Source organism: Xenopus laevis, chromosome 4L (assembly GCF_017654675.1).
Source record: "Xenopus laevis strain J_2021 chromosome 4L, Xenopus_laevis_v10.1, whole genome shotgun sequence".
NCBI classification, from domain to species: domain Eukaryota; kingdom Metazoa; phylum Chordata; class Amphibia; order Anura; family Pipidae; genus Xenopus; species Xenopus laevis.
In genome coordinates, this window is record NC_054377.1 from 129,056,202 (window position 1) to 129,080,482 (window position 24,281).

Below are 24,281 nucleotides of genomic sequence, written 5' to 3' on the forward strand. Positions count from 1 at the left end.
CTGCTCCAACTATGCATGCACCGATACGGAACTTACTTCCCAATAAAGACGATGGCTGCCGTGAACTCCGATGCCATGAATCTGCACCGAGGGGGTAAGTAAAAAGTTTGGGGATTTGCCTGGGGTAGCAGCTGGGAGGGAGGGGGTTCTATGTAGGGTAGGGTTTTTTTTTTAACAAGGGGTTTACTTTTCCTTTAAGGAAATGGGATTCAAGTTACAGAATGTTTCTTTTCATTTGTTACCATGTCAAGCACAGAAACCTGTCATCTGCAGCTCTAATGCTGGACCCACATGGGCAGACATCTGGAATATCAGATTATAAGACTATGTGACAGTCAAGTGGACTTTATTTTGACCACAAGCTTGGATAGTCATAATACAGTTACTTATACGGAAGTATGGACGTGTATATTTAGAGAATGACCATAGATATGTGCCAGATATGATCACTGTTAAAGTTTTGGTTTGTTGTTTTTGTTTGGCCTTACTGTTGTCATTGGGTCAAGATAAAGGCAGAGGAAAAGGATTCCATATAAGTAGAATACAGAGGTTTCTAGTGAATAAAGTGACAGCTGTCGTCATACTCACCCAGGGAACCAGCTGCTCTCTGTAGAAGGACGACCCACCAAGCTCAGATTAAAAGCTTTGTAGACAGTCAGAGTCTCATGAACATAACCGTGAGGATTCACATATGCAGCCATCGGACCACAAAGTGATAAACTACAGATAAATAGAATCGGGTTATGACCTGTGTATGTGCGCTGGAAATCATCTTCTTGATGCAGCCCAGAAAATTAAAAACCAAGCCCTCCCAATCCTGCTATCTGCTCTCCACTAAAGGGGCATATAGAACTGCTATTCCCCAAATATGAACCCATATAAGGGACCTGGTTTTAATATCACATTCACAATGTCTATGAAGATTCTTATTTATCCAGATTATTGATATACAGTATCTAGTAGAAATAAGTCAATGGCAACTGGACATTTTGGAGGTTATTTATTAAAGTCAGAATGCCAAAAATTCAAGTTTTTTTTTTTACTACAAAATTTAGAATTTAGAAAATATAGAATTTTTAGTGGAAATTTTTTTTTTCAAGATTCATTATACCCTAATGATGGAAAAAGTCAGAATCGAAACATATGGCATCTCAGTCAATGGGAGAGGTCCCTATCCTATATGAAAGTTTCTGTGGTCTACACTGAAATTAGCCCAAAAAGCTAACTATTTCAGACTTTTCGAGCAGAAATTTGGGCTTTTCGGGGAAGAAGACAGAAAAAAAAAAAAAAACGATTCTGAGGAAAAACTCCAGAAAAAATTGTTTAAATTGGATTTTTGCTAGATTTTATCAAGTTTGTCCTTGATCCGTTTAAATTGTGCCATATATATATATATATATATATATATATATATGGTCCAATTGTGGATTCGTTTGGTCAGATTTTTTTATATAAATACTCAAACATTTGAGTTTTGATAAATAAGGCCCTTTTTCTTGAAAACGTTTCACCGCTCATCCAAGTGGCTTCTTCAGAAGAAGGCTGAAGAAACCACTTAGATGAGTAGTGATCGTTTTCAAGAAAAACTCAATGACCAGTTGCATTTGACTTAATTCTACTAGATACTGTATCACATTCACAACATAACTAGACACCGGGAGGCACATTTATCAAGGGTCGAATTTCGAATTCTTGAGGTTTTTTTTTAAACTCCCTGTAAATTAGAAATTCGACCAATCGAAATGTAATAATAAAATTGAATTTTTTAAACTTGGTTGAATTAAATCAACTCAAATTGAATTTCAAAAACCTGGGGACAGATTTACATATGGTCGAATATCGAGGGTTAATTAAACCTCGATATTCGACTGCCGAATGTAAATCCTTCGAATATCGAAGTCAAAGGATTTATCGCAAATAGTTCGATCGAACAGAAAATTTTAATCCATCGATTGAACGATTTTTCGTCAACCAAAAAATTGTTAGAAAGCCTATGGGGACCTTCCCCATAGGCTAACATTGCACCTCGGTAGGTTTTAGGTGGCGAAGTAGGGGGTCAAAGTTTTTTTTTTTAAAGAGACAGTACTTCGACTATCGAATGGTCGAATATTCAAACGATTTTTAGTTCGAATCACTCGATTCAAAGTCGTAGTAGCCAATTCGATGGTCGAAGTAGCCAAAAAAATTCGAAATTCTACGTTTTTTTTATTCTATTCCTCAACTCGAGCTAAGTAAATGGGCCCCTTGATGTCAGGAAGGCTGCAAACAATTCCAAATTGATCCCTGGACCTCTCCCATTGACTTAAACAGCAATTTGTCAGGATTTAGGTGGCGAATAGTCGAATTTGAGTTCTTAAAGGGCCAGAGTATGACGAATGTCAAAAATCAAATTAGAATTTTTTTTTAAAAAACTTGAATCGAATTTGAATAACTCCCTAGTTAAATTTGACCATAAGAAAATTTGAATTTTCAATTCAGCCCTAGATAAATCTGCCCCTATAATTTTGCTGCCACAAATTCATTTTTCACTGGCCTCACCTGAAGATCTCGTTCTTTGTGGTGATCTCTGTGTCAGGACAGTGCTTACAACACAGCGACGTACACTATACAATAAGAGAAGTTCACTCAGATTAGTACAAGCAGAACACAAGTACAGAATCTCAAGTCAAAGGGGGAGGGTATTACTTTGCTCATGATGTCAAGCTCGCAACGCAGGCGCTGTATGGCGTTTCCAATCTGCAAGAGCTGGATACGTAACGCATCATCGATAGGGAGGCAGGCTGCAACCCGGTAAGAGAAATCTGTAAAGAGAAAGAGGGAAGATGACGAGAAATAAACCATGGGATGAGGGAACAGCGCATAGGACAGTGTATGTTTAGACATTTATATAGAAAAAATAACATAGCTTTTTAGAACCAACTAACTAGGGATGCAACGAATCCACTATCCTTCGCAAAAGATCCAGCCAAATACCGAACCGAATCCTAATTTGCATATGCAAATTAGGGATGGGAAGGGGGGAAACATTTTTTTACTTCGTTTTGTGAAAAAAGTCATGCGATTTCCCTCCCCACCACGAATTTGCATATGCAAATTCGGGTTCGGCCAGAGAGATTTGGCTAAATCCGGATCCTGCTGAAAAAGGCCGAATCCTGGCCAAATCCCAAACTGAATCGTGGAGTTGGTGCGTCCCTACCACTAACTGACACAGGCACAAATCTGCACCTATGTATGTATGTATGTATGTATGTATGTATGTATGTACTACAACATGCCCAATGGTGGCACAGTTTAAACACCTGAATGGACTGAAGAACAAAAAAAAAAAAAGTAATCAAATGAAACTATGAGTTAGATCAGGACAATGGCATATGGGGGCTGCTTAGACAGAATGCACAGATGATAAGGGGGAGTTAGAGTAACAAAGAGATGCGATCTTACCAATCGGATTTGCTGGCAGGGAATCATCCCGCAGATTCTCATCCCACTCGTGCAGCTGTAGTTTCACTCGTTCCATAAGGGAATCCTGATGCATGACACAAATTTGCTTTTACTTGCAGGCAGCGCACAAAATCATCTCACAGCAACTACCTGACAACATGCAAATTGCATAAAATATGCAGATTTATTCCTTACTAAGCTACTTTGTGTCCAAACATTGTCGTCTTTCTCACTAGCAACTGAAGTACAGAACTCACAAACCAACCACACAACTCCTGCCAGAACTGAGTTAAAAGACATGCAGTGATGTATTCCAATCACTGCAGCCAACCCTAAGTATTCATCCCATCAGAAAACATGCTAAAAGGAATTGTTCAGTGTAAAAATAAAAACTGGGTAAATAGATAGGCTGCGCAAAATAAAAAATGTTTCTAATATAGTTAGTTAGGCAAAAATGTAATGTATAAAGGCTGGAGTGACTGGATGTCTAACATAATAGCCAGAACACTACTTCCTGCTTTTCAGCTCTCTAACACTGAGTTAAGGTGGCCATACACGGGCCGATAAAAGCTGCCGACATACCGAGTCGGCAGTGTATGGGGCCCTCCGACGGGCTTCCCCGATCGATATCTGGCCGAAAGTCCGCCAGATGTCGAACAGGACTAAAAATCCCATCGGATCGCGGCCGCATCTGTTCGTTGATGCGGTCGCGCAAACCGAACGTCCTTTAGCCATCGTTAGGATCCGATCGTTGGGCCCTAGGGCCCACGATCGGATCAGCCCGATATTGCCCACCTCAAGTTGGGCATATCGGGGAGAGATCCGCTTGTTTGGCGACATTGCCAAACGTGCGGATCTCTCCGTGTATGGCCACCTTTAGTCAATGACTTTAAGGGGGGGCACTTGGTACATAACTGTATAAAGTGAGCTTTATACATTACATTTTTGCCTAACTAAATATATTAGATACATTTTTTATTTTGCACAGCCTATCTATTTACCCAGTTTTTATTTTTATACTTAACAATTCCTTTAATGTAAATAGGGATGCACCAAATCCACTATTTTGAATTCGGCGAACCCAGGATCCTTTGCGAAAGATTCGGCCGAATACTGAACCCTAATTTGCACATGCAAATTAGGGGTGGAAAGGGGAAAACATTTCTTACTTCCTTGTTTTGTGCCGAAAAGTCACTCGATTTCCCTCCCCGCCCCTAATTTCATATGCAAATTAGGATTCAGTTCGGGTGGGCAGAAGGAATCGGATTCAGCCGAATCCTTCTGCCCGCCTGAACTGAATCCTAATTTGCAAAAGGCCAAATCCTGGATTTGTGCATCCCTCAATGTAATAACTCGTTTTAATACATTTCCATAGCTTAAACACTGCACACTCACACTGCTGACCTCGCACTCTCATTACACGTGTACACTGAACTAAACACACTTCCCACTGCCTTTGTAATGTGAAAACAAAGCTTATTTGTGGGACACTTACTGCGTCATACAGAGCGTACAGCCAGGAAGGCCATGAGGTCAGACTGGCACCCAGGAACTTCCTCTGTGGAAACATGATACACACATACATAGAAGCTTTATATTTAAATAATAGAAAGTTTAAAAATCAGTCGAGGAATATTCCTAGTTCTGGTTGCTCCAGAATGGTTAAAAGTATGGTTCAAGTTCAAGATGTTTTGAGTTAAATGGGTTGTTCACCTTGGACTTAACTTTTAGTATGATGTAGAGCAGTGATCCCCAACCAGTAGCTCGTGAGCAACATGTTGCTCTCCAACCCCTCAGATGTTGCTCCCAGTGGCCTCAAAGCAGGTGCTAATTTTTGAATTCCAGGCTTGGAGGCAAGTTTTAGTTGCATAAAAACCAGATGTACTGTCAAACAGAGCCTCAATATATATTGACAATCCACATAGGGTGGTACCAAATGGTCAATCACAGCACTTATTTGGGACCCCAGGAACATTTATTATGCTTGTGTTGCTCCCCAACTCCTTTTTCTTCTGAATGTTGCTCACGGGTTCAAAAGGTTGGGGATCCCTGATGTAGAGACTGATATTCTGAGACAATTTGCAATCGGTTTTCCTTTTTTATCATTTGTGGTTTTTGAGTTATTTAGCTTTTCTCTTGCCTAATTGGGGGACACAGGCACCCTGGGGATGAAGATCCTGCAGCTGGAGATGGACACTATGTTGCAAAATAAGACTCCTCCTCCTGCTCTGGGCTTCATCCCCTGCCTCCTCCTACAATCCTCAGTTTCTTTTAGTGTCCTCAGAAGGAGAAGACACCGTTTTTTCTGCTAAGTGGCTGGAGCACTGATCAGGGCCCCAGGTCTAAGATCATGCCACACTCAGGGGCCACTGATTTAATCAAGAGCCTCTCCAGCTGCAACATACCTGCCCTTTAGCCTTCCCGCTCTCCGGAGGTCTGCAGGCTTGCTCCTCACCCCCTGCGCTGTTTTCCCGCTCTACGGAGGTCTGCATCAGCGGTATACACCCACCTGGGTGTATAATAGCACTCATATACATATATATTTCACTGCTGTGCATATATATATTTATATGTGTGTCTGTTGTTTACAGGGGTCATTTTCCACAGGGCACGGATCAGCTGGCGTTTGTCCCTAGGTGAGTACCTCATGGTATTTTATTCCCTTGGTCACCCTCTCACTTACGCGCACCCCTCAGCACACTCTGCGCCATTTTCCCTGGTGAAACGCTTATGCGTTCCACACGCCCTTCGCTTCTACTTCCGCCTATCCTTCCCTGCACGGCGCCATGGGCACGCGACTTCTCTGGTGACACGCACATGCGTTCCACCTCTCATCCTCCCGCCCTTCGCATCCCCGCCAGACGCAACACTACGCGCAGGCTCTATATTCGGCTCTGTCTTCCAAGACAGCCTCTGAGCAGGTTTGCTACACATCGGATGTTTTTTCTTTCCTTTCCGCTCTTTCAGAACTCTCATAGGAACGACCTGCTCTTACACTACCTACCCTCATGCCTGGGTACTTTTAAAGCTTACAGAAGGGAGAACCCACCCTCCCAGGCTGTTCTATAGCGCCATCAGGCAAGTTATCATACATCTATACACACATAATAAAGATTAGATATATTATGCCTCAGATATCTGGCTAGTTTGGTACCAGAACATCTTGTTCAATGACTGTACATACTGCATGTTATGTGTACTGCATTTTAGGGTACATGGACCCACAGGGCTGCCATCATACCTATGCTTGTTATCTCCGCAGGCTCACCTTCGCCAAGGAGATTTCCTCACGGCTATAACCTTGCTTAGGCTTACAGCAGGCCGACTCCCCTGCCTCATAAAAAAAAAAAAAAAAAAAAAAAGGGTTTTTCTGTCTAACCTTCCTACCATTTTCTCTGATAAGGAGCACAATGGCTAACAAGGCAGAAGGGCCCAGGACCAACAAGTCCTCAGCTCAAACTCACACACAGGTTTCCTTCTAGCCTGTTCAAATTATAAACCCAAATTTACTTCAGCCTCGGCTGATTCATTCTGTGGGGCCTGCAGAAAATCCGATTTACTGCCACTACCTACAGCTACTACTTCGGATCCTGAACTCCTTAGGCCCATATCCCTCTCACTTGCAGGCTCCAACATTTGGCCCGCATCCCAGAGACCTTTGACAAGGTTCTTGAGCTTTTATCTCAACCTTCACAGTCTCATCACCGCACAGGGTCGTCAAAACGTCTCGCACCCTCTCCTCCGGACTCCCCTGGGGAAATCCTCTCTCCCTCCTATGAGGAAGGTCAAGTCCTATCAGCTGACGACTCCGATCAGGACCACCCTGATCCTGACATAGACAAAGTCGCAATGGAAAAACCCTGCTCACAGGGTACAGCTTTCCAAAAGATTCACCCGGACTTATCCCTTTCCTAAAGAATGCATTGAACTCTGGTCTTCACTTCCAGCAGTCGATCCTCCGGTTTCCAGATTATCCAGGAATACCACCATTCCGGTTGCCGACGCGGCTGCATTCAAAGACCCCATAGACAATCGTCTAGAAGGTTTCTGCAAATCCTCCTTCACCGCGTCTGTGTCAGCCTTCTGACCCATCTTTGCTATCGCCTGGGTGTCAAAGGCTATGGAGGTCTGGGTGGAACAGGTGGCACAACTCATCGGATCTGAAGACCCAACTACTGACGATATGCTCTCCCAAATAGCAGTCGCCACTACATACATTGGTGAAGCAGCACTAGACGCAGCTCTGATGGTTGCTCAAGCTTCAGCTCAATCTGTAGCCGCTCACCGATTTTTATGGTTAAAGTCATGGTCCGCCGACCTAACATCCAAACGTTCCCCAGTCAGCATACCCTTCCAAGGTTAACTACTTTTTGGGGCTGAACTGGATAAGATCATCTCTCAGGCTACTGGGGGCAAGAGCACCCTTCTCCCACAAACACGACCTTAGCCAAGTGGATCCGGTCTGTCATTTCCAGAGCCTACGCTGTCAAGGGGAAGGATCCTCCGATCAAGGTTAGGGCTCACTCCGCTCGCTCCCTCAGCACTTCGTGGGCTTTCCGTCACCAAGCTTCAGAGGAGCAGATCTGTAAAGCGGCCACATGGGCATCCCTTCATACCTTCACTCGCTTTTACAGGCTCCACGCACGTGCTTCAGCCGCCGCTGCCTTTGGGAGGAAGGTGCTCAGTGCTGTGGTTAGCTAGACACCTACCATACAGTGTCCCACCCTTTTGGGAGCTTTGGGACGTCCCCAGGGTGCCTGTGTCCCCCAATTAGGCAAGAGCACCCTTCTCCCACAAACACGACCCAAGCGACCTCCCTTCAGAAGGAGACCCTTTTTTCGACCTTTCAGGCAAGGACAAAGGTCAAAGACACAATCCGACAAGTCCACCTCTAACTTCGCTCCCGCTTTCAGGGCAAACAAAGACAGCCCTGGTCTTCCTCCAAGTCTTCCTCCCAGTCTTCCTCCAAGCCCTCACAAGACAAACCCCACACAGCATGAAGGTGTGCCCCCTCCCGAAGGGATACCCTTAGGAGGCCGACTCAAATCCTTTCGAGAGGTTTGGCACAACAAAATTCGGGATCAGTGGGTCCTTCGGGTGGTCTCCCAAGGACTTTTGATAGACTTTTCTCACACGCCCCCTCACAGATTTTTCGTATCCAGACTGCCGGCCAAGGCTCCCGACAGAACCAAATTCCTTTCCGTCATACAAGACCTGGCCGCGGAGGGCACCATTCAACCTGTCCCACCACACTCCGGAGGAAGGGGTTACTATTCCAACCTCTTCATGGTTCCCAAAAAAGACGGCTCTCTCAGACCTGTCCTAGACCTGAAGGATCTCAACCCGTTCGTCTAACGGTGCCATTTCAAAATGGAGTCAATACCATCAGTACTTGCCTCCATGGAAGAGAACGATTTCATGACAGTCATAGACATCAAGGACGCATATCTTCATATACCTATGCACCCAGCTCATCACAGCTTCCTCAGATTCTTTGTGGACGGCAATCATTGGCAGTTCGTGGCTCTGCCATTCGGCCTCTCGTCAGCTCCACGCACCTTCTCCGAAGTCATGGCGGCAGCATTGGAGGAACTCAGACTCAAAGGCATCACCGTTATTCCCTATTTAGACGATCTACTCGTCAAGGGTCAGTCCGCCTCTCTGGCTCGTCTGCACACAGCTCAAGTTCTCCAGACCCTGACATCTCTGGGCTGGACGATCAACTCCAACAAGTCGAACCTCCACCCGACTCAATCAATACAGTACCTCGGCCTGATACTGGACTCCAGATAGGGGAGAGCATTTCTACCGCAGGACAAGGTCCGGACCCTCCAGACTCGGATCAGATCTCTCATGGGATCCAACAAGGTTACCCTTCGATCAGCGATGCAGACTTTGGGCACGATGGTGGCATCCTTCCCGGCCATCCCGTATGCTCAATCCCACACCAGACCACTTCAACACACCATCCTTCTGCACCAGCGCAGGGACCGAGGCAACCTCGATCGCAAGATCTCCATTCCAAGTCGAGTACTTCTCTCTCTCCATGGTGGCTTCAACCACTTCGGACGATGGGGGGAAAACCCTTTCCCCCCCATCACTGGAAGGTTCTCACCACAGATGCCAGTCTTCGCGGGTGGGGAGGCGTCATAGACCAAACCACTGTACAAGGTCTATGGACTCTGGAGGAACAGAGGCTACCCATCAACCTTCTGGAGCTCAGAGCGATACGCTACTCCCTGGAACACACGGCGACAGTACTCCAGGGTCACCCCGTGAGAATCCAGTCCGACAACGTGACGGCTGTAGCCTCCATAAACCATCAAGGCGGCACCAGAAGTCTCGCGGCCCTCAGGGAAGCTCAGGAGATTCTAACTTGGGCAGAGAACAAAGTCCCCGCCATCTCGGCGGTCCACATACCCGGGGTGGACAATTGGTTGGCAGACTACCTGAGCGGGGAAACGATCGATCACGGGGAATGGAGCCTCCACCACGACGTGTTCCGACTCATTGTGGCAAGGTGGGGCCTGCCAGACATCGACCTCATGGCGTCCAGGACCAACCGGCAGGTTCCGTCCTTCGTCTCCAGGTGCCTCGACCCCCTGGCTCACGCGGTAGACGCCCTAGTGATTCCGTGGAGCTTCTCCAGAGTTTACATCTTCCCCCCTCTGGCACTCCTCCCAAAGGTGATCAAAAAGATAAAAAGTGAGGGAACCCAGACCATCTTGGTGGCACCCTTCTGGCCCCGCAGGGCCTGGTTTGCAGATCTCATCGCCATGGCCGCGGACGGACCCTTCCATCTTCCTCAACGGACAGACCTCCTCACTCAGGGTCCGGTTGTCCACCCGAGTTATCATCTCTGGGCTTTAACGGCGTGGCTCTTGAGGCCTTGATTCTACGGGATTCGGGAGCACCCCCAGAGGCGATTCCCACCATGCTGCGAGCACGACAGCCTGTCTCAGCTAAAATCTACCACCGCGTATGGTGAACCTTCATATCTTGATGTGAGCACGGAGCTGTTAATCCTCAAAAGGCGAGCGTCAAGGAGGTCCTCTCCTTCTTGCAGGAAGGTCTTTCGAAAGGCTTAGCCCTCAGCTCCCTCAAGGTGCTGGTTTCGGCCTTGTCTATTCTCCTGCAATGCAAGCTGGCCCTTAACCCAAAAATCCAAACTTTTCTACAAGGGGCGACTCGTATCATCCCTCCGTATCGCTGCCCGGTGCCCCCGTGGGACCTCAATTTGGTGCTCTCAGCCTTGCAAGAGGAACCCTTCGAACCACTTGCACAGCTCCCTCTATCCACACTCACCGAGACGGTGTTGTTTCTGCTGGCAATCACGTCCGCTAGGAGAGTTTCTGAGCTTGCGGCTCTCTCCTGCAAATCGCCCTTCACCGTTGTTCACATGGACAAGGTAGTGCTTCGACCTACTCCAGACTTTTACCTAAGGTGGTATCTGCATTCCACTTGAACCAGGACATTGTTGTCCCTTCATTGGGTCCGAATCCCAAAGGCCCGATTGAGCACAAGCTCCACACTCTGGACGTTGTTCGAGCTGTTTCATTCTATCTGACAGCCACAGAGCATGTTCGACGGACAGATGCGCTCTTCATTCTCCCTGATGGCCCCAAAAGGGGCACCAAGGCCGCCAAGACGACCTTAGCCAAGTGGATCCGGTCTGTCATTTCCAGAGCCTACGCTGTCAAGGGGAAGGATCCTCCGATCAAGGTTAGGGCTCACTCCGCTCGCTCCCTCAGCACTTCGTGGGCTTTCCGTCACCAAGCTTCAGAGGAGCAGATCTGTAAAGCGGCCACATGGGCATCCCTTCATACCTTCACTCGCTTTTACAGGCTCCACGCACGTGCTTCAGCCGCCGCTGCCTTTGGGAGGAAGGTGCTCAGTGCTGTGGTTAGCTAGACACCTACCATACAGTGTCCCACCCTTTTGGGAGCTTTGGGACGTCCCCAGGGTGCCTGTGTCCCCCAATTAGGCAAGAGAAAGAGAGATTTTTGTACTTACCGTTAAATCTTTTTCTCTTGTCCTATATTGGGGGACACAGGCTTTCCCTCCCTATTCTGACACTCTTTTTCACGGTTACCGTGATGTTTTTTTCCATTCTTGTTGGTTCTTCATTTTTCTAATGTTTAGTTCCGAGGGTGTTATTTTTGATTTCTCTTCTGTTTTGGGCTGCTTTGCTCCTTCTTCGGTTGAAACTGAGGATTGTAGGAGGAGGCAGGGGATGAAGCCCAGAGCAGGAGGAGGAGTCTTATTTTGCAACATAGTGTCCATCTCCAGCTGCAGGATCTTCATCCCCAGGGTGCCTGTGTCCCCCAATATAGGACAAGAGAAAAAGATTTAACGGTAAGTACAAAAATCTCTCTTTTATTCGGCAGCTCTTCACTTTGCCATCTCAGCAATCTGGTTGCTAGGATCCAAATAACCCTAGCAACCACGCATTGACTTGAATAAGAGACTGGAATATAAATAGGAGAGGATCTGCATAGAAAGAGGAGTAAAAAGAAGCAAGACCAATAAATGTGTAGCCTTACAGACCATTTGTTTTTAGATTGGGTCAGTGACCCCCATTTCAAATCTGGAAAGAATAAGACGGAAAAAAACTAAATAAAATAAATAATGAAGACCAATTGAAAAGTTGCTTGGAATTGGCAAATCTACAACATACTAAAAGTTAACTTAAAGGTGAACCACCCCTTTAACTTTTTAGTATGTTATAAAATGTTTTTTTTTGTGAAAGAGTCATAAGAAGAAGGCAAATAATTCAAAACTATAAAAAAAAAATAATTAGGACCAATTCAATTCAGATTTCCTAGAATTGGTCCTAATTATTTTTTTTTTATAGTTTTGAATTATTTGCCTTCTTCTTATGACTCTTTCACAAAAAAAAACAAACAAATGCTCTGTAAGGCTACAAATGTATTGTTATTGCTACTTTGTATTACTCCTCTTTATATTCAGGCTTAGCCTATTCAAATTCCAGTCTCTTATTCAAATCAATGCATGGTTGCTAGGGTAATTTGGACCCTAGCAACCAGATCAGTGAGCATGCACATGGTTACTTGAAGCCAACCTTTGCTCCTATGCCAGTGCCCATGTTCCTGGACAAAGATGTTGGCTGACAATGCTGGAGCTCAGCTCTATGATTCTGGAGGAACTACAAGGAACAGTTAATGCGGGAAGTGAGGGTAATGTGGATGGGGGTCTTACAGGTCCATATTTGGGTGGGCAGTCTGGTTAATTCCAATGCACGGCCTGACTGCTGGACATGTATGACACTCCAAGTGGAAGTGGGTTCATTTTTGACAACCCATTCTGTGACAACTGTTAATTAATGGGCTTCTTTTAACAAAACAGTCGCAACAAAGAGTGATGAGAGGTGGTAGATCTAATGATCTACCTCGCAAGGACCAAACATGGAGTAGCTGTTTAATTTACAACTTCAGTTACCAGCAAGTCTTATAAGAGTCTCTAATGCTACAAACAAAAGAGATGGAACTATACCCTGCGGTACTTGTGCAGCCACTGGCATTTGCTGTGTGGGCTGCGGCTGCTCGCTGGCTTGTTGGCCGGGATAAGCAGATGCCGACTCTGAGAATCCAACTGAAGAGAAGTCATGGGACAGGGTAAAACCTTCTCTGGAAGGATCTGCACCCGAGCCAGCTGAATCCTGGAATAAAACAAAAAATAACCAATATTAATACTAATAAGTGTATTCATTATCCTAAAAGGTTCCCATTCTAAATGGACGAGAACACTTTTTAAACCAACTACAATCTCATTTAAAGGCTGCACTGCTGTAACGCACTTACATAGCTGGTGTATGTTTATGACTCACATACACTTTATACAGTAATGTTAATTTAAGCTGTGGCTCCAAACTGAGCGAAGGGCGAAATACCTAGGGACAGAATTATTAAGGGTCGAGTTGAAAACTCAAATGTTCAAATTTTTTTTAGGGTCAAACCTCTCAAATTCGAATTGTGAGTTATCCACACTTGATTAGAGGTTTGAGAGTTATCATACTCTTGCCTTTTAAAGGAAAACTATACCCCCCAAACAATGTAGGTCTCTATAAAAAGATATTGCATAAAACAGCTCATATGTAAAACCCTGCTTCATGTAAATAAACCATTTTCATAATAATATACTTTTTTAGTAGTACGTGCCATTGGGTAATCCTAAATAGAAAACTGCCATTTTAAAAAATTCACAGTGCACACAAACAAACCATACATGTTAGGTCACATGAGCCAATTCACCCAGCCAATCTGTTGCTCAAATATTCATTTGGGGGTATAGTTTTCCTAACCTGCCGAGTTCATGTATAAGTCAATGGGAGAGGTCCACGGACCAATTTGGATCTGTTAGTAGCCTTCCTGACATTCGAGTTTTTTTCAGAGAAAAAACTCAAATCGAGTTTAGTCGAATTCGATTTGAGTGTTCGAGTTGGTAAAATTTATGAGATTTTTAGATATTCGATTTTTTTATTAAATAACCCCCAAATTTCGAGTATATTTGAATTGAATAGAGTTTAAAAAAACTCACATGGATTTGAAATTCGACCTTTAATAAATGTGCCTCCCTATGTTGGTAGTTTACCATTACTCAAAGCTTTCCCCCATTACTACACCTTCACTGGATTAAATCCATTTTCCTCACCCATCGGCCTGATTTCTCATTTCCAGAACCTGAAACCTCTGCCTTCCAATTGCTTTCACTTTTACAGTCTCTATCCCAAACTCATGCTCTTCTCGATAGGCGTAGATTTCAGCAGTAGTCCCAAAGCGTGCTTCTCTCTCAAGGCCATCACTGTTTTAAAAGGCAAAGAATGTAATATTATTATTAGCTGGCATATTCTGCAGTACTTTATAGAGGTTTTATTTTATTTATATGTTTTATCAGTCACTGCTCACTGGAGTGTACAGTCTAACTAACCTCTATCACATTTAAAGGGCATGTAAAGGAAAAAGAAACTTATCTCCAATATACTTTAATTAAAAAATGTGTACTGTTTTTATAAGAAACATGACTGTATGCAGTGAAATTCTCCCTTCATTTACTGCTGTGGATAGGAATTGTCAGATGGTCCCTAACTGCTGAGCAGGGAAACAATCATACTTATGAACAGCAGGGGGAGCCCCGCCTTACTTCCCAGCCATGCAGAACTCAAGCAGCTTTGTTTATGACGATCCCTAAGCAGCCCAGACCACACTGAGCATGTGCACAGTCTTAGTCTTGCAAAGATGTTTAACAAAGTTACAAGATGGTGACCCCCTGTAGCCAACTTTGAAAGCATAAATTATTTGTTTGATTAGGCTTGTGGTGCAGTAAGTTCATGTTTATATTTTAGTATACAAAATACAGCATTTCTAACCTTATACTAATTTTATTCTACATGCCCTTTAACCACACTATGGTCAGTTTTCTCAGAAGCCAGTTAACTGGCCTGTATAGGAAGAAATCCAGATTACCTGTAAGCATGGAGAAAACCTACAGACTCCTTAGGAGAATTCAACCGTAAAGTAAAAAAAAACCCTACCCCCCTCCCTCCTTCTTCTCAGTCTAGCTGTTACACCGGGCAAATGCCCCTAACTCTTTACTTACCCCTCAGTGCAGATTCTGTCCACCAGAGTTCACAGCACCCATCTTCCAGCTCTTTGGAATGAGAGCAGCGCTTTGTCGCAAAACAGAAAATTGCTCCAACGGCACATGTGCAGTTACTTCCCAAAGATTACCGAAGAGAAAAAGATGGCTGCCGTGAACTCCGCTGGACAGAATCTGCACAGAGGGGTGTGTGTAAAGATTTAGGGGCATTTTCGGGAAAGTGTATCGATAAATAAGGAGAAAAAACCTGTACGGATTTGGTCATAGTTGTTTTCAAAAAAATAATGGAAAAAATTTGGACTTTGATAAGTGGGCCTCTAAAAGTTAACATAAAGGTGAACACCCCCTTTAAAGTGGACCCGTCACCCAGACACAAAAATCTGTATATTAAAAGTCCTTTTCAAATTAAACATGAAATCCAATTTCTAGTTTTTATTAAAGCATTCATAGCTGTTGTAAGCTCATTTAAAAATCTCAGCTGTCAATCAAATATTGTCTGCCCCTCCTCTATGCCTAGGCATAGAGGCGGGGCAGATAATTACTTTCACTTTCCATTCAGCACTTCCTAGATGTCACTGTTCTCCCCGCATCCCCCTGTTCTCTTTTTATCATTTAATTGTGTAGCCAGGACATGGGGATGGACATCGGGTCCCCCATTCTGGTGCACAAATACGATTCTGAGATGATACAAGACTTGCCTTAATAACAGTGTCCACAAAATGGCTGCTGCCTGCTTGCTATAATTATGAATTCCCAGACCGAAGGAAACAAGATTCAGATAATTTGTACAGTGTAATTAAAGTTCATTTTGCTTGACTAATTTGATAAAATAGGATTTTGAATAATTTTTTCCGATGACGGGTCCCCTTTAAAGGAGAACTAAATCCTAATTAAAGATGTAGGTAGAAATGTTGTACATTATCTTTTGAGCTTCTGTACCAGTCCAAGGCAACCACGGCCCTTTAGCAGTAAAGATCTATGTCTCCAAAGATGCCCCAGTAGCTCCCCATCTTCTTTTCTGCTGATTCACTGCACATGCTCTGTGCTGCTGTCACTTACTGAACTTAGGGACCCACTCACAATATACAGTACACATAGAATAGACATGTCACAATATAAGACTGATTAGTAATTAATACAGATAATTACTACATGGCAGCACAGAAACCAGTGCAATTAGCATGAATTAATAATTAGCCCTGTAGATCAGCTTATATTACAGACCAACCTAATTTTCTGCTGGATAATTAGTGACGACCCCTAAGCTTAGCTTTTTAACTGCTGCTCAGATCCCACTGAGCATGTGAGTGTCACAGACACTTTCCAAGATGGTGACCCCCTGTGACAAGTGTGAAGTCCTGGATCATTGCTGCTATTGATAAGCTGAAACTTTAGGCTGGTGCAACAAGTTCAGTATATAAAATATGGCCATTTAAGCCACATTCATTTTTAGGGTTTAGTTCTCCTTTAAAGCTAGTGCCCTGACTGGTTCAAACCTATGGCCCAAACACTATGAAGGTAGCAGTTTTACCATGGACAGATCAGAACAAACTAGATCTAATCACACAGCTTGTTTTGATGTTATAAGTGTAAACAGTGAGTATTTCATTAGTCAATAGAGCTGACATGACAAGGTTTCATATGTGACAGACCTGTATGCAAGCACAGCGAATGTTCTGTCCCTCTGAATCAGACCACGCACCATGCTGACCTCTTGAGGCCTGGAAAGATGGAGAGGCAGCGTCTGGCCCGGGATTAACATGACCTGCACATTGGGCAGAACTGGAATCTGCTGGCAGCTGTCATCATCATGTAGCGTCCGTCCATGAAACTCTTCCATGTCCACCCCGAGATACTGTTATCACAAAGAGACAACCATGGGTATTGGATCAGTTATCCCAAAACCTGTTATCCAGGAAGCTCCGAATTACGGAATAGCCGTCTCCTGTAGACTCCATTTTATAATAATACAATTTTTATTTTTTAAATGATTTCCTTTTTCTCTCTCTAATAATAAAACAGTAGCTTGGACTTGATCCCAACTAAGATATAATTAATTCTTATTGGAAGCAAAACCAATATTGGATTTATTTAATGCTTCCATGATTTTCTTGTAGACTTAAAGGGGAACTATTGCGAAAATGAAAACTGAATATAAGCTTCAGCATACTGATCTAAGAAGTTTTCTAAATATACTTAATTAAACATTCTGTATTGTTTCTGAAATAATCAAGTTTTTTCTTCACTATCCCTCTCTCAGCATCTGTTTCTCTTCATTCTCTCCTCATGCAGCAGTTGGGTGTCAGATATTCATCGATAGTTAGATCCAATATATTTTATAGGGGCCCCTTTTGCCCAGAATATGTATTAAAGCTCACTCTATTAAAATCACCAGACATCATGTCTCTCTACATGCAGAATGTCTCTCTACATGCAGAATTTGTGCAAAAGACAGTTATTTTGTTTATACTGGAATCAGTTATTTGAGTGAGCTCTAATTCATCTGCTAGGAAAGGGAGCCCCCCTATATGATATATTGGATCTAACTGTCAATGATTATCTGACACCCAACTGCTGCATGAAGAGAGAATGAAGAGAAACAGATGCGGAGAGAGGGATAGTGAATTTAAACTTGATTATTTCAGAAACAATGCAGCAAATTTAATTGATTGTATTTAGAAAGTTTCTAATTTCAGTATGATGTTTATATTCAATTTTCATTATAGTTCCCCTTTAAGGTATAAAGATCCAAATTACAGAGATATACGTTATCCGGAAAACCTCAGGTCCCAAGCATTCTGGATAACAGGTCCCATATACGTACATATGTTCCTATTTAAACTACCACTGGTACAAACAGCAAATTCGACTCATACATGGCACATAAGGCCTATCAGAATATCATTCAATATTACATAGTGAGATTAGCATGGAATGTTTCTGCAATTACATTGTAATCTAACAATTACACGGGATGCAATAATGTTGAAGTGTTAAAAATATGTGTATAATGCCTCCAGAAAAAAAGGAAAGCTCAAGCATATAGAGGATGAATGGTTCACATTGGTGGGTCCTCTTTAAGGGGTTGTTCACCTTTGAGTAAATTTTTAGTATGATTTTAGTAGAGAGAGATATCCTAAGACAATTTGCAATTGGTTTCCATTTTTTATTATTTGTGTTTTTTTAGTTATTTAACTGTTTATTCAGCAGCTCTCCGGTTTGCTATTTCAGCAATCTGGTTGCTAGGGTCCAAATTACCCTAGCAACTATGCACTGACTTGAATAAGAGACTGGAATATGAATAGGAGAGAGCTGAATAGAAAGATGAGTAACAAAAAGTAGCAATGACAATAAATATGTAGCCGTACACAGGATTTGTTTTTGGATGGGGTCAGTGACCCCCATTTAAAAGCTGGAAAGATTCAGAAGAATATGGCAAATAATTGAAAAACTATTACAAATAAATAATGAAGACCAATTGAAACGTTGGATAGAATTGGCCATTCTATAACATACTAAAAGTTAACTTAAAGGTCAACCACCTCTTTAGGAGAACCAATGATGCAGACAAGTTAGAGACAATATAACGATATACACCAAAGCCATGAATATCTTGTAAATGATATCCTTATAAACGGGGACTAGTGATGTCATCAGTTATAAACGGTGAGTAGTGACGTCGTTTTGTCACCTGACTCACTGAAAGTTGTGTATTATAATAAATGAAAAATATGAGGATATTAGAATTAACCTCGGAGTTCCGTGACCTGTATAAAAACACTCGGCCTTTGGCCTTGTGCTTTTAAATGGTCAGGGAACTCCTCTGTGACTTATAATATCCTTATATATTTTACAATAAGGGGTTCTTTATCCGCTATTTATAATATGCTGGAGGATGCTATGAATCCAACAAAATGGTAAATGTAAATGTACATCCCCTTTAAAACTACTCCCGGGGCAAGAAGCATAACGTGAGCCTCAACCTTCCACACACTTCTTGTGGGTCATGAAGGAACCACCCTTGGGCTACTGACATTACTGAGAAGTAATAAGAATGGAAATAAATAGTCACACACTGTATGTGATGTTGGCAAGCTGGTGTCAAAGTTGATGATATTCGGAGCTTCACCGTCTGCAACTTCTGGATCTTCCATCTCCAAGTCATCTTCCTCTTCACTCTCTGTTGGGGAAAGAAGTCTATGAAAAGAAAATCATGTTCCATGTTCTCTGTGCTATCAGTCAATCCCTCTGCTCCTTCCTTTAGAATTCTCTTGATGACTATTTCCCAGTAAAACGTACTAGCAAAACACCTAATGACTATTCACCTTCGAGGCTGCCTAATTTAACACGAGTGCAGTGAACAGGGCTTGTGCACCTGAAGAAGGAGTTGGGTTACACACCTCCCCGAATTGTTGTGTATGGTGTGCAGTTTGGGGTCATGCTGAACTACATGGAATAAACACACACTCTTTGAAGTGGGTCACTGAAATGTATTTTCTTTGTTTCCCGAGTTGCTGGTTGGATGGTACCAAGATTTCCCACTTGTGCCCCAGTGTTTTTTGTTTAGTATAAAGACTTGTGCGCAACATATGTTTTGCCTATTGTTTTGATCACAAAAAAAAACTGTATTTTGTTATTTCTTAAGCTAAACAGAACAAACAGGGAAGTTGAAGCTACTCCATGTATAGTCCTTACGAGGTAGATAATTCGATTACCGGTTTACAGCCCCCCTCTCTTCACTCTTTGTTGTGACTGTTTTTTTAAAAGTAGCCTATTATAAGGAGCGACTAGTAATCTATCTACCTCACAAGTACCAAACACAAAGTAGCCTCAGTAACCTCAAAAACCACATCACAAACCATTTGTTGCTTAAAGGAACAGTAACATCAACAAATTAAAGTATATTAAAGTAATAAAAATATAATGCAGTGTTGCCCTGCACTGGTAAAACTGCTGTGTTTGCTTCAGAAACACTACTATTGTTTATATAAATAAGCTGCTGTGTAGCAATGGGGGCAGCAGCCATTCAAAGGAGAAAAGGCTCAGGTTACACAGCAGATAAGCTCTGTAGAACATAATGGTGTTATCTGTTATCCACTATTTAACCTGTGCCATATAGACTTTTTTTCAATTTCCGCCATTGCTACACAGCAGCTTGTTTATATAAACAATAGTAGTGTTTCTGAAGCAAACACACCAGTTTTACCAGTGCAGGGCAACAGTACATGATATTTTCATTAATTTAAAACACTTTAATTTGTTGGCATTTCTGTTCCTTTAATTCCAAGCCAGAAAACAACCCAGTTATTCTATAAACTCTATTTTCTATCCATGGATTCCTAAACTGTGTCCCCTAGAGAATAAGATTTAAGGTGATTGTTAATGTGTTGTTTTGGGTGCTCTTCCTTTATAGCAGTGATCCCCAACCAGTAGCTCGTGAGCAACAGGTTACTCCCCAACCCCTTGGATGTTGCTCTCAGTGGCCTCAAAACAGTTGCTTTTTTTTTTTTAATTCCGGTCTTGGAGGCAAGTTTTGGTGCATAAAAAAAGATATGTACTGCCAAACAGAGCCTCCTGTAGGCTGCCAGTCCACATAGGGGCTACCAATAGCCAATCATGGCCCTTATCTGGCACCACCGAGGAACATTTTTCATGCTTGTGTTGCTTCCCAACTCTTTTTAAATCTTAATGTTGCTCCCGGTTGAAAAAGGTTGGGGATCCCTGCTTTAGATTATAACTTTGTGTGCACAAGGTTCCCTAGTCCTCCAGTTTAATTTTGTGACCCTTCTTTGTTACTTTATCGTTAGTGCCCTGTTTGTTATTATAATAATAATACTGTAAATCTCTTTGGAATATAAATCAGACTTTATTCTCCAACCTAGTTATGAGAGCCCCAAAACAAATGTGCATTCATCTTCAGAATCTAGTAGATCAGTTCTAATTAATATGACTATTCATGGCAAACGCATCACAACTCTGCTGTAAGAGCATTAGGTTCTGCACACAGATAATTAACAACAGCAGCTAGGTGATACACAAAACTCACTTGGGAGCAGCTTAATGCTTAGCTGTGGAACATCAAGTATATTTGTCCTGCCCCAGGGGATATGCACAATATTATGTAATGCAACAACACTTCAGCCAACTGTATTACCCCAGAAAAAAACAAACTACAGGTATAGGATATATTAGCTATAATTATCTGGACTTTTTCCAGACAAGAGGTCTCCCCATAATTCAGAGCAATATGCATAAAATGTACTGACACACAGAAAGACTATTGCAGTTATTTTTCAATCAAAGACAATCAGGTAAAGCTATTTGATCCCTAGATGTATCCATCAGAATATCTAAATGTATAATGCTAATTTTGTGTCCCAACAAGATTTATTATAGACTTTACAGAGTACACGAGGACATGCTTTAAAAACCATGTACAAGATGGAACATCACTCTGCATAAAACAATGGGCATAAAGAGCAGGGTAACTGTATGTACACAACACACAGAGACAAACCAGTGTATGTACTACCGTGCCGTTCCAGTCCATGATGCTCCTGAACACTAGACTGCTGCTAAAGTTATTGGTCATGATTTTTAAGGTGTAGTTTTTATTTCTAAATGACACTGAAAATAATTCACTCTATCATCTTAAATTTAATTCCTGAACCAGCAAGTGTATATATTTTAGATGTAATATTGGTGTGTAGGTGCATCTCAGGTCATTTTGCCTTATCATGTGCTTTCAGAAAGAGCCAGCACTTTACGATGGAACTGCTTTCTGGCAGGCTATTGTTTCTCCTACTCAATGTAACTGAATCAGTCACAGTGGGACCTGGATTTTGCTATTGAGTGCTGTTCTACCAGGCAGCTGTTATCTTATGTAAGGGAGCTGTTATCTGGTTACCTTCCTGTTGGTCTGCAGATGGGCTGCTGGAAGGGAAAGGAGGGGGATGATATCACTCCAACTTTATCAGAGCACAAGTCACATGACCGGGGGCACCTGGAAAAACAGCTTGAGGAAAGGCTGGTGTAAACCTGAAACGTTGCTGTGCTGTATTTCTGTCTGAGATGAAGCCCTTCAAATAAAGGCTTTTTAAGAAAAATTACTTTGGACGGTGCTGTCTATATATAAAGGTTAAAAAAAAAGCACCTGGAAAAACGTCAATATGTCTAGACCCATGTCAGATTTCAAAATTAAATATAAAAAAAAGTGTTTGCTCTTTTCAAAAACAGATTACAGTACAGAAGTTGAAACTGATGTGTTTTGGAAAAAAAACATGTTTTCCCATGACAGTATCCCTTTAAGTTTACCATAACATTGATGCACAACATATACAGAACGTTCATCAGGCAGAGACAGATTCACCCGGACACATCTATGCAAATCATATCAAGATATCCAACTAGTCATCATAATATGAATAACTACACAGCCCAGCAAACACCATCATTCTGTCCCATATTCAAACGCACTATAAAACCTTTATTTATAAAAAGCCAACATATGGCAGAATGTAAACCAGAGACTGTTCATCATTCATATCAGTTCCCAACTGTAAAAAAACACACAAGGACCAGTTCCAGCAGGAGCCAGTTCACTTGCCTGAATGTTGGACATGCACAGTACATATAAATACCTACAATTAGGGATGCATCAAATCCAGGATCTGGTTCTGGATTCGTCCTTGTCCAGCAGGATTCAGATTTGGCCGAATCTTTCTGCCCGGCCGAACCGAATTTGCATATGTAAATTAGGGACAGGGAGGGAAATGTCGTGACTTTTTGTCACAAAACAAGAAAGTAAAAAATGTTTTCCCCTTCCCACTCCTAATTTTCATACGCAAATTAAGATTCAGATTCAGTTCGGTCGAATCTTACGCGGCCGAATCCAAAATAGTGGATTGGGTGCATCCCTACATAGCATTAATGTGGTGCTGGAACCATTCAAATGCATATAAAAAGGAAAAAAAAAAAAAGAGAAAAAACTGGAATCAGCTGAATCCCTGTAAAAATGCTGTGCAGTCACATTGCAATAGACAAACGTTAGATTTAAAACCCAGTTAATGGGCCATTGGTAGCAGACGCCACATTGTTTTGTCACCGCAGGTTAATGACAAGCCATCTTGTTCAATGGGGCAAACTAAGCTGAGCTCATTGCTCCAAAACCACCATATATTTCACGCACATTCTACCCAGCTGATTAGCAGCTTATTTTTTTATATAGCACCAAGAGAATTAAATGCATGCTGCAGACTGCACTGATTTCTGTCAAGCCATGTAGAATGAAACTGCAGCAGGTGTACAATGCAATCACCTAGGTCCTAGGACAATCACTTTAAACACATTCAATTAACAGGAAGATCTCTGCAAATATCCCAGATCAGCTGACTTCTTAGTATATTAGATACAAGGAAACACAAGCTGGCTGATTAATTGCCCCTGGCATTGAGTTAATGTTCTATATCATATGAATAGGGAACTATACATCATTATTTCTTGCCTGGCCATGAGAAGCCTTTAAACATCACTGTGTTACATGATGCACATGATTATAATGGAACATTCTATAGAAATATGTTCCCAAACAACAAACTTCCCCGAGGCAAGTCTCCCTCTGGCTATTTTCAGCTACACCCGCTTAGCTTTAATGATTTCAACGCGGGTCCCGAACTAGGGGGCGCTGCCATCAATACCCGAGCTTATAACTTGCAGCAGATTGCCCATGTTATTGATGCCGGGATCCTCCTCTCCTTCGTCGTCAGCCATTGCTGTTTACCAGCAGTGCATGTCGGGATCGTAGCCTCAAGTCCAATAGATACATTCTTCTGGTTTCACGTGACTCAGGCATGCGCGTCAAGCCTCACTATGGGAGTCCCGCTTCAAACAGAGAGGTTTATTTTAATTGGATGCCGTGCTCAATGAAGGCGTATGATTGTTACCATGCAGAGTTCAGTTGACAGGCTGAGCTGTGTGAAAGAGCGCTGCTTAGCAATGAAAATATTTTCCACAGAAAACCAGTTTCCATCTTTTTTTTACGATTTTAAAGCGTGGTTGCAGGCAGCATACATTTTAATCTGCAGTGGACCTCATGTATGAAAGTTACCACTAGCCATATATATTAATAGTGAATAAAGTACCCCCTCTTGTAAAATATAAGGATATTATAAGTTACCAAGGAGTTTCATGACCATTCGGCCGAGTGTTTTTATACAGGTCATGGA

General features: G+C 42.5%; 1 protein-coding gene across 3 annotated transcripts in view; it reads right to left on the reverse strand.

Annotated features, from left to right (window-relative positions):
* crbn.L (cereblon L homeolog) overlaps positions 1–23,878 on the reverse strand; it is a 26,524-nt gene extending 2,646 nt beyond the window's left edge. Inside the window, exons 1-10 of one of the 3 annotated variants that reach the window (XM_018259005.2) lie at positions 23,754–23,878; positions 19,134–19,237; positions 16,710–16,912; positions 14,113–14,262; positions 12,955–13,120; positions 4,937–4,999; positions 3,442–3,526; positions 2,686–2,801; positions 2,539–2,603; positions 589–720 (exon numbers count right to left, since the gene is read on the reverse strand). In XM_018259005.2, coding sequence (XP_018114494.1) covers positions 589–720; positions 2,539–2,603; positions 2,686–2,801; positions 3,442–3,526; positions 4,937–4,999; positions 12,955–13,120; positions 14,113–14,262; positions 16,710–16,912; positions 19,134–19,237; positions 23,754–23,826 — 1,157 coding nt within the window. In that variant the 5' untranslated portion in view covers positions 23,827–23,878. Of the gene's footprint in view, positions 1–588; positions 721–2,538; positions 2,604–2,685; positions 2,802–3,441; positions 3,527–4,936; positions 5,000–12,954; positions 13,121–14,112; positions 14,263–16,709; positions 16,913–19,133; positions 19,238–21,964; positions 22,057–23,560; positions 23,730–23,753 lie in introns of those variants that run through there. The other 2 variants (XM_041590796.1, XM_018259006.2) reach the window with 2 other exon arrangements.
* Positions 23,879–24,281: the final 403 nt, after the last annotated feature.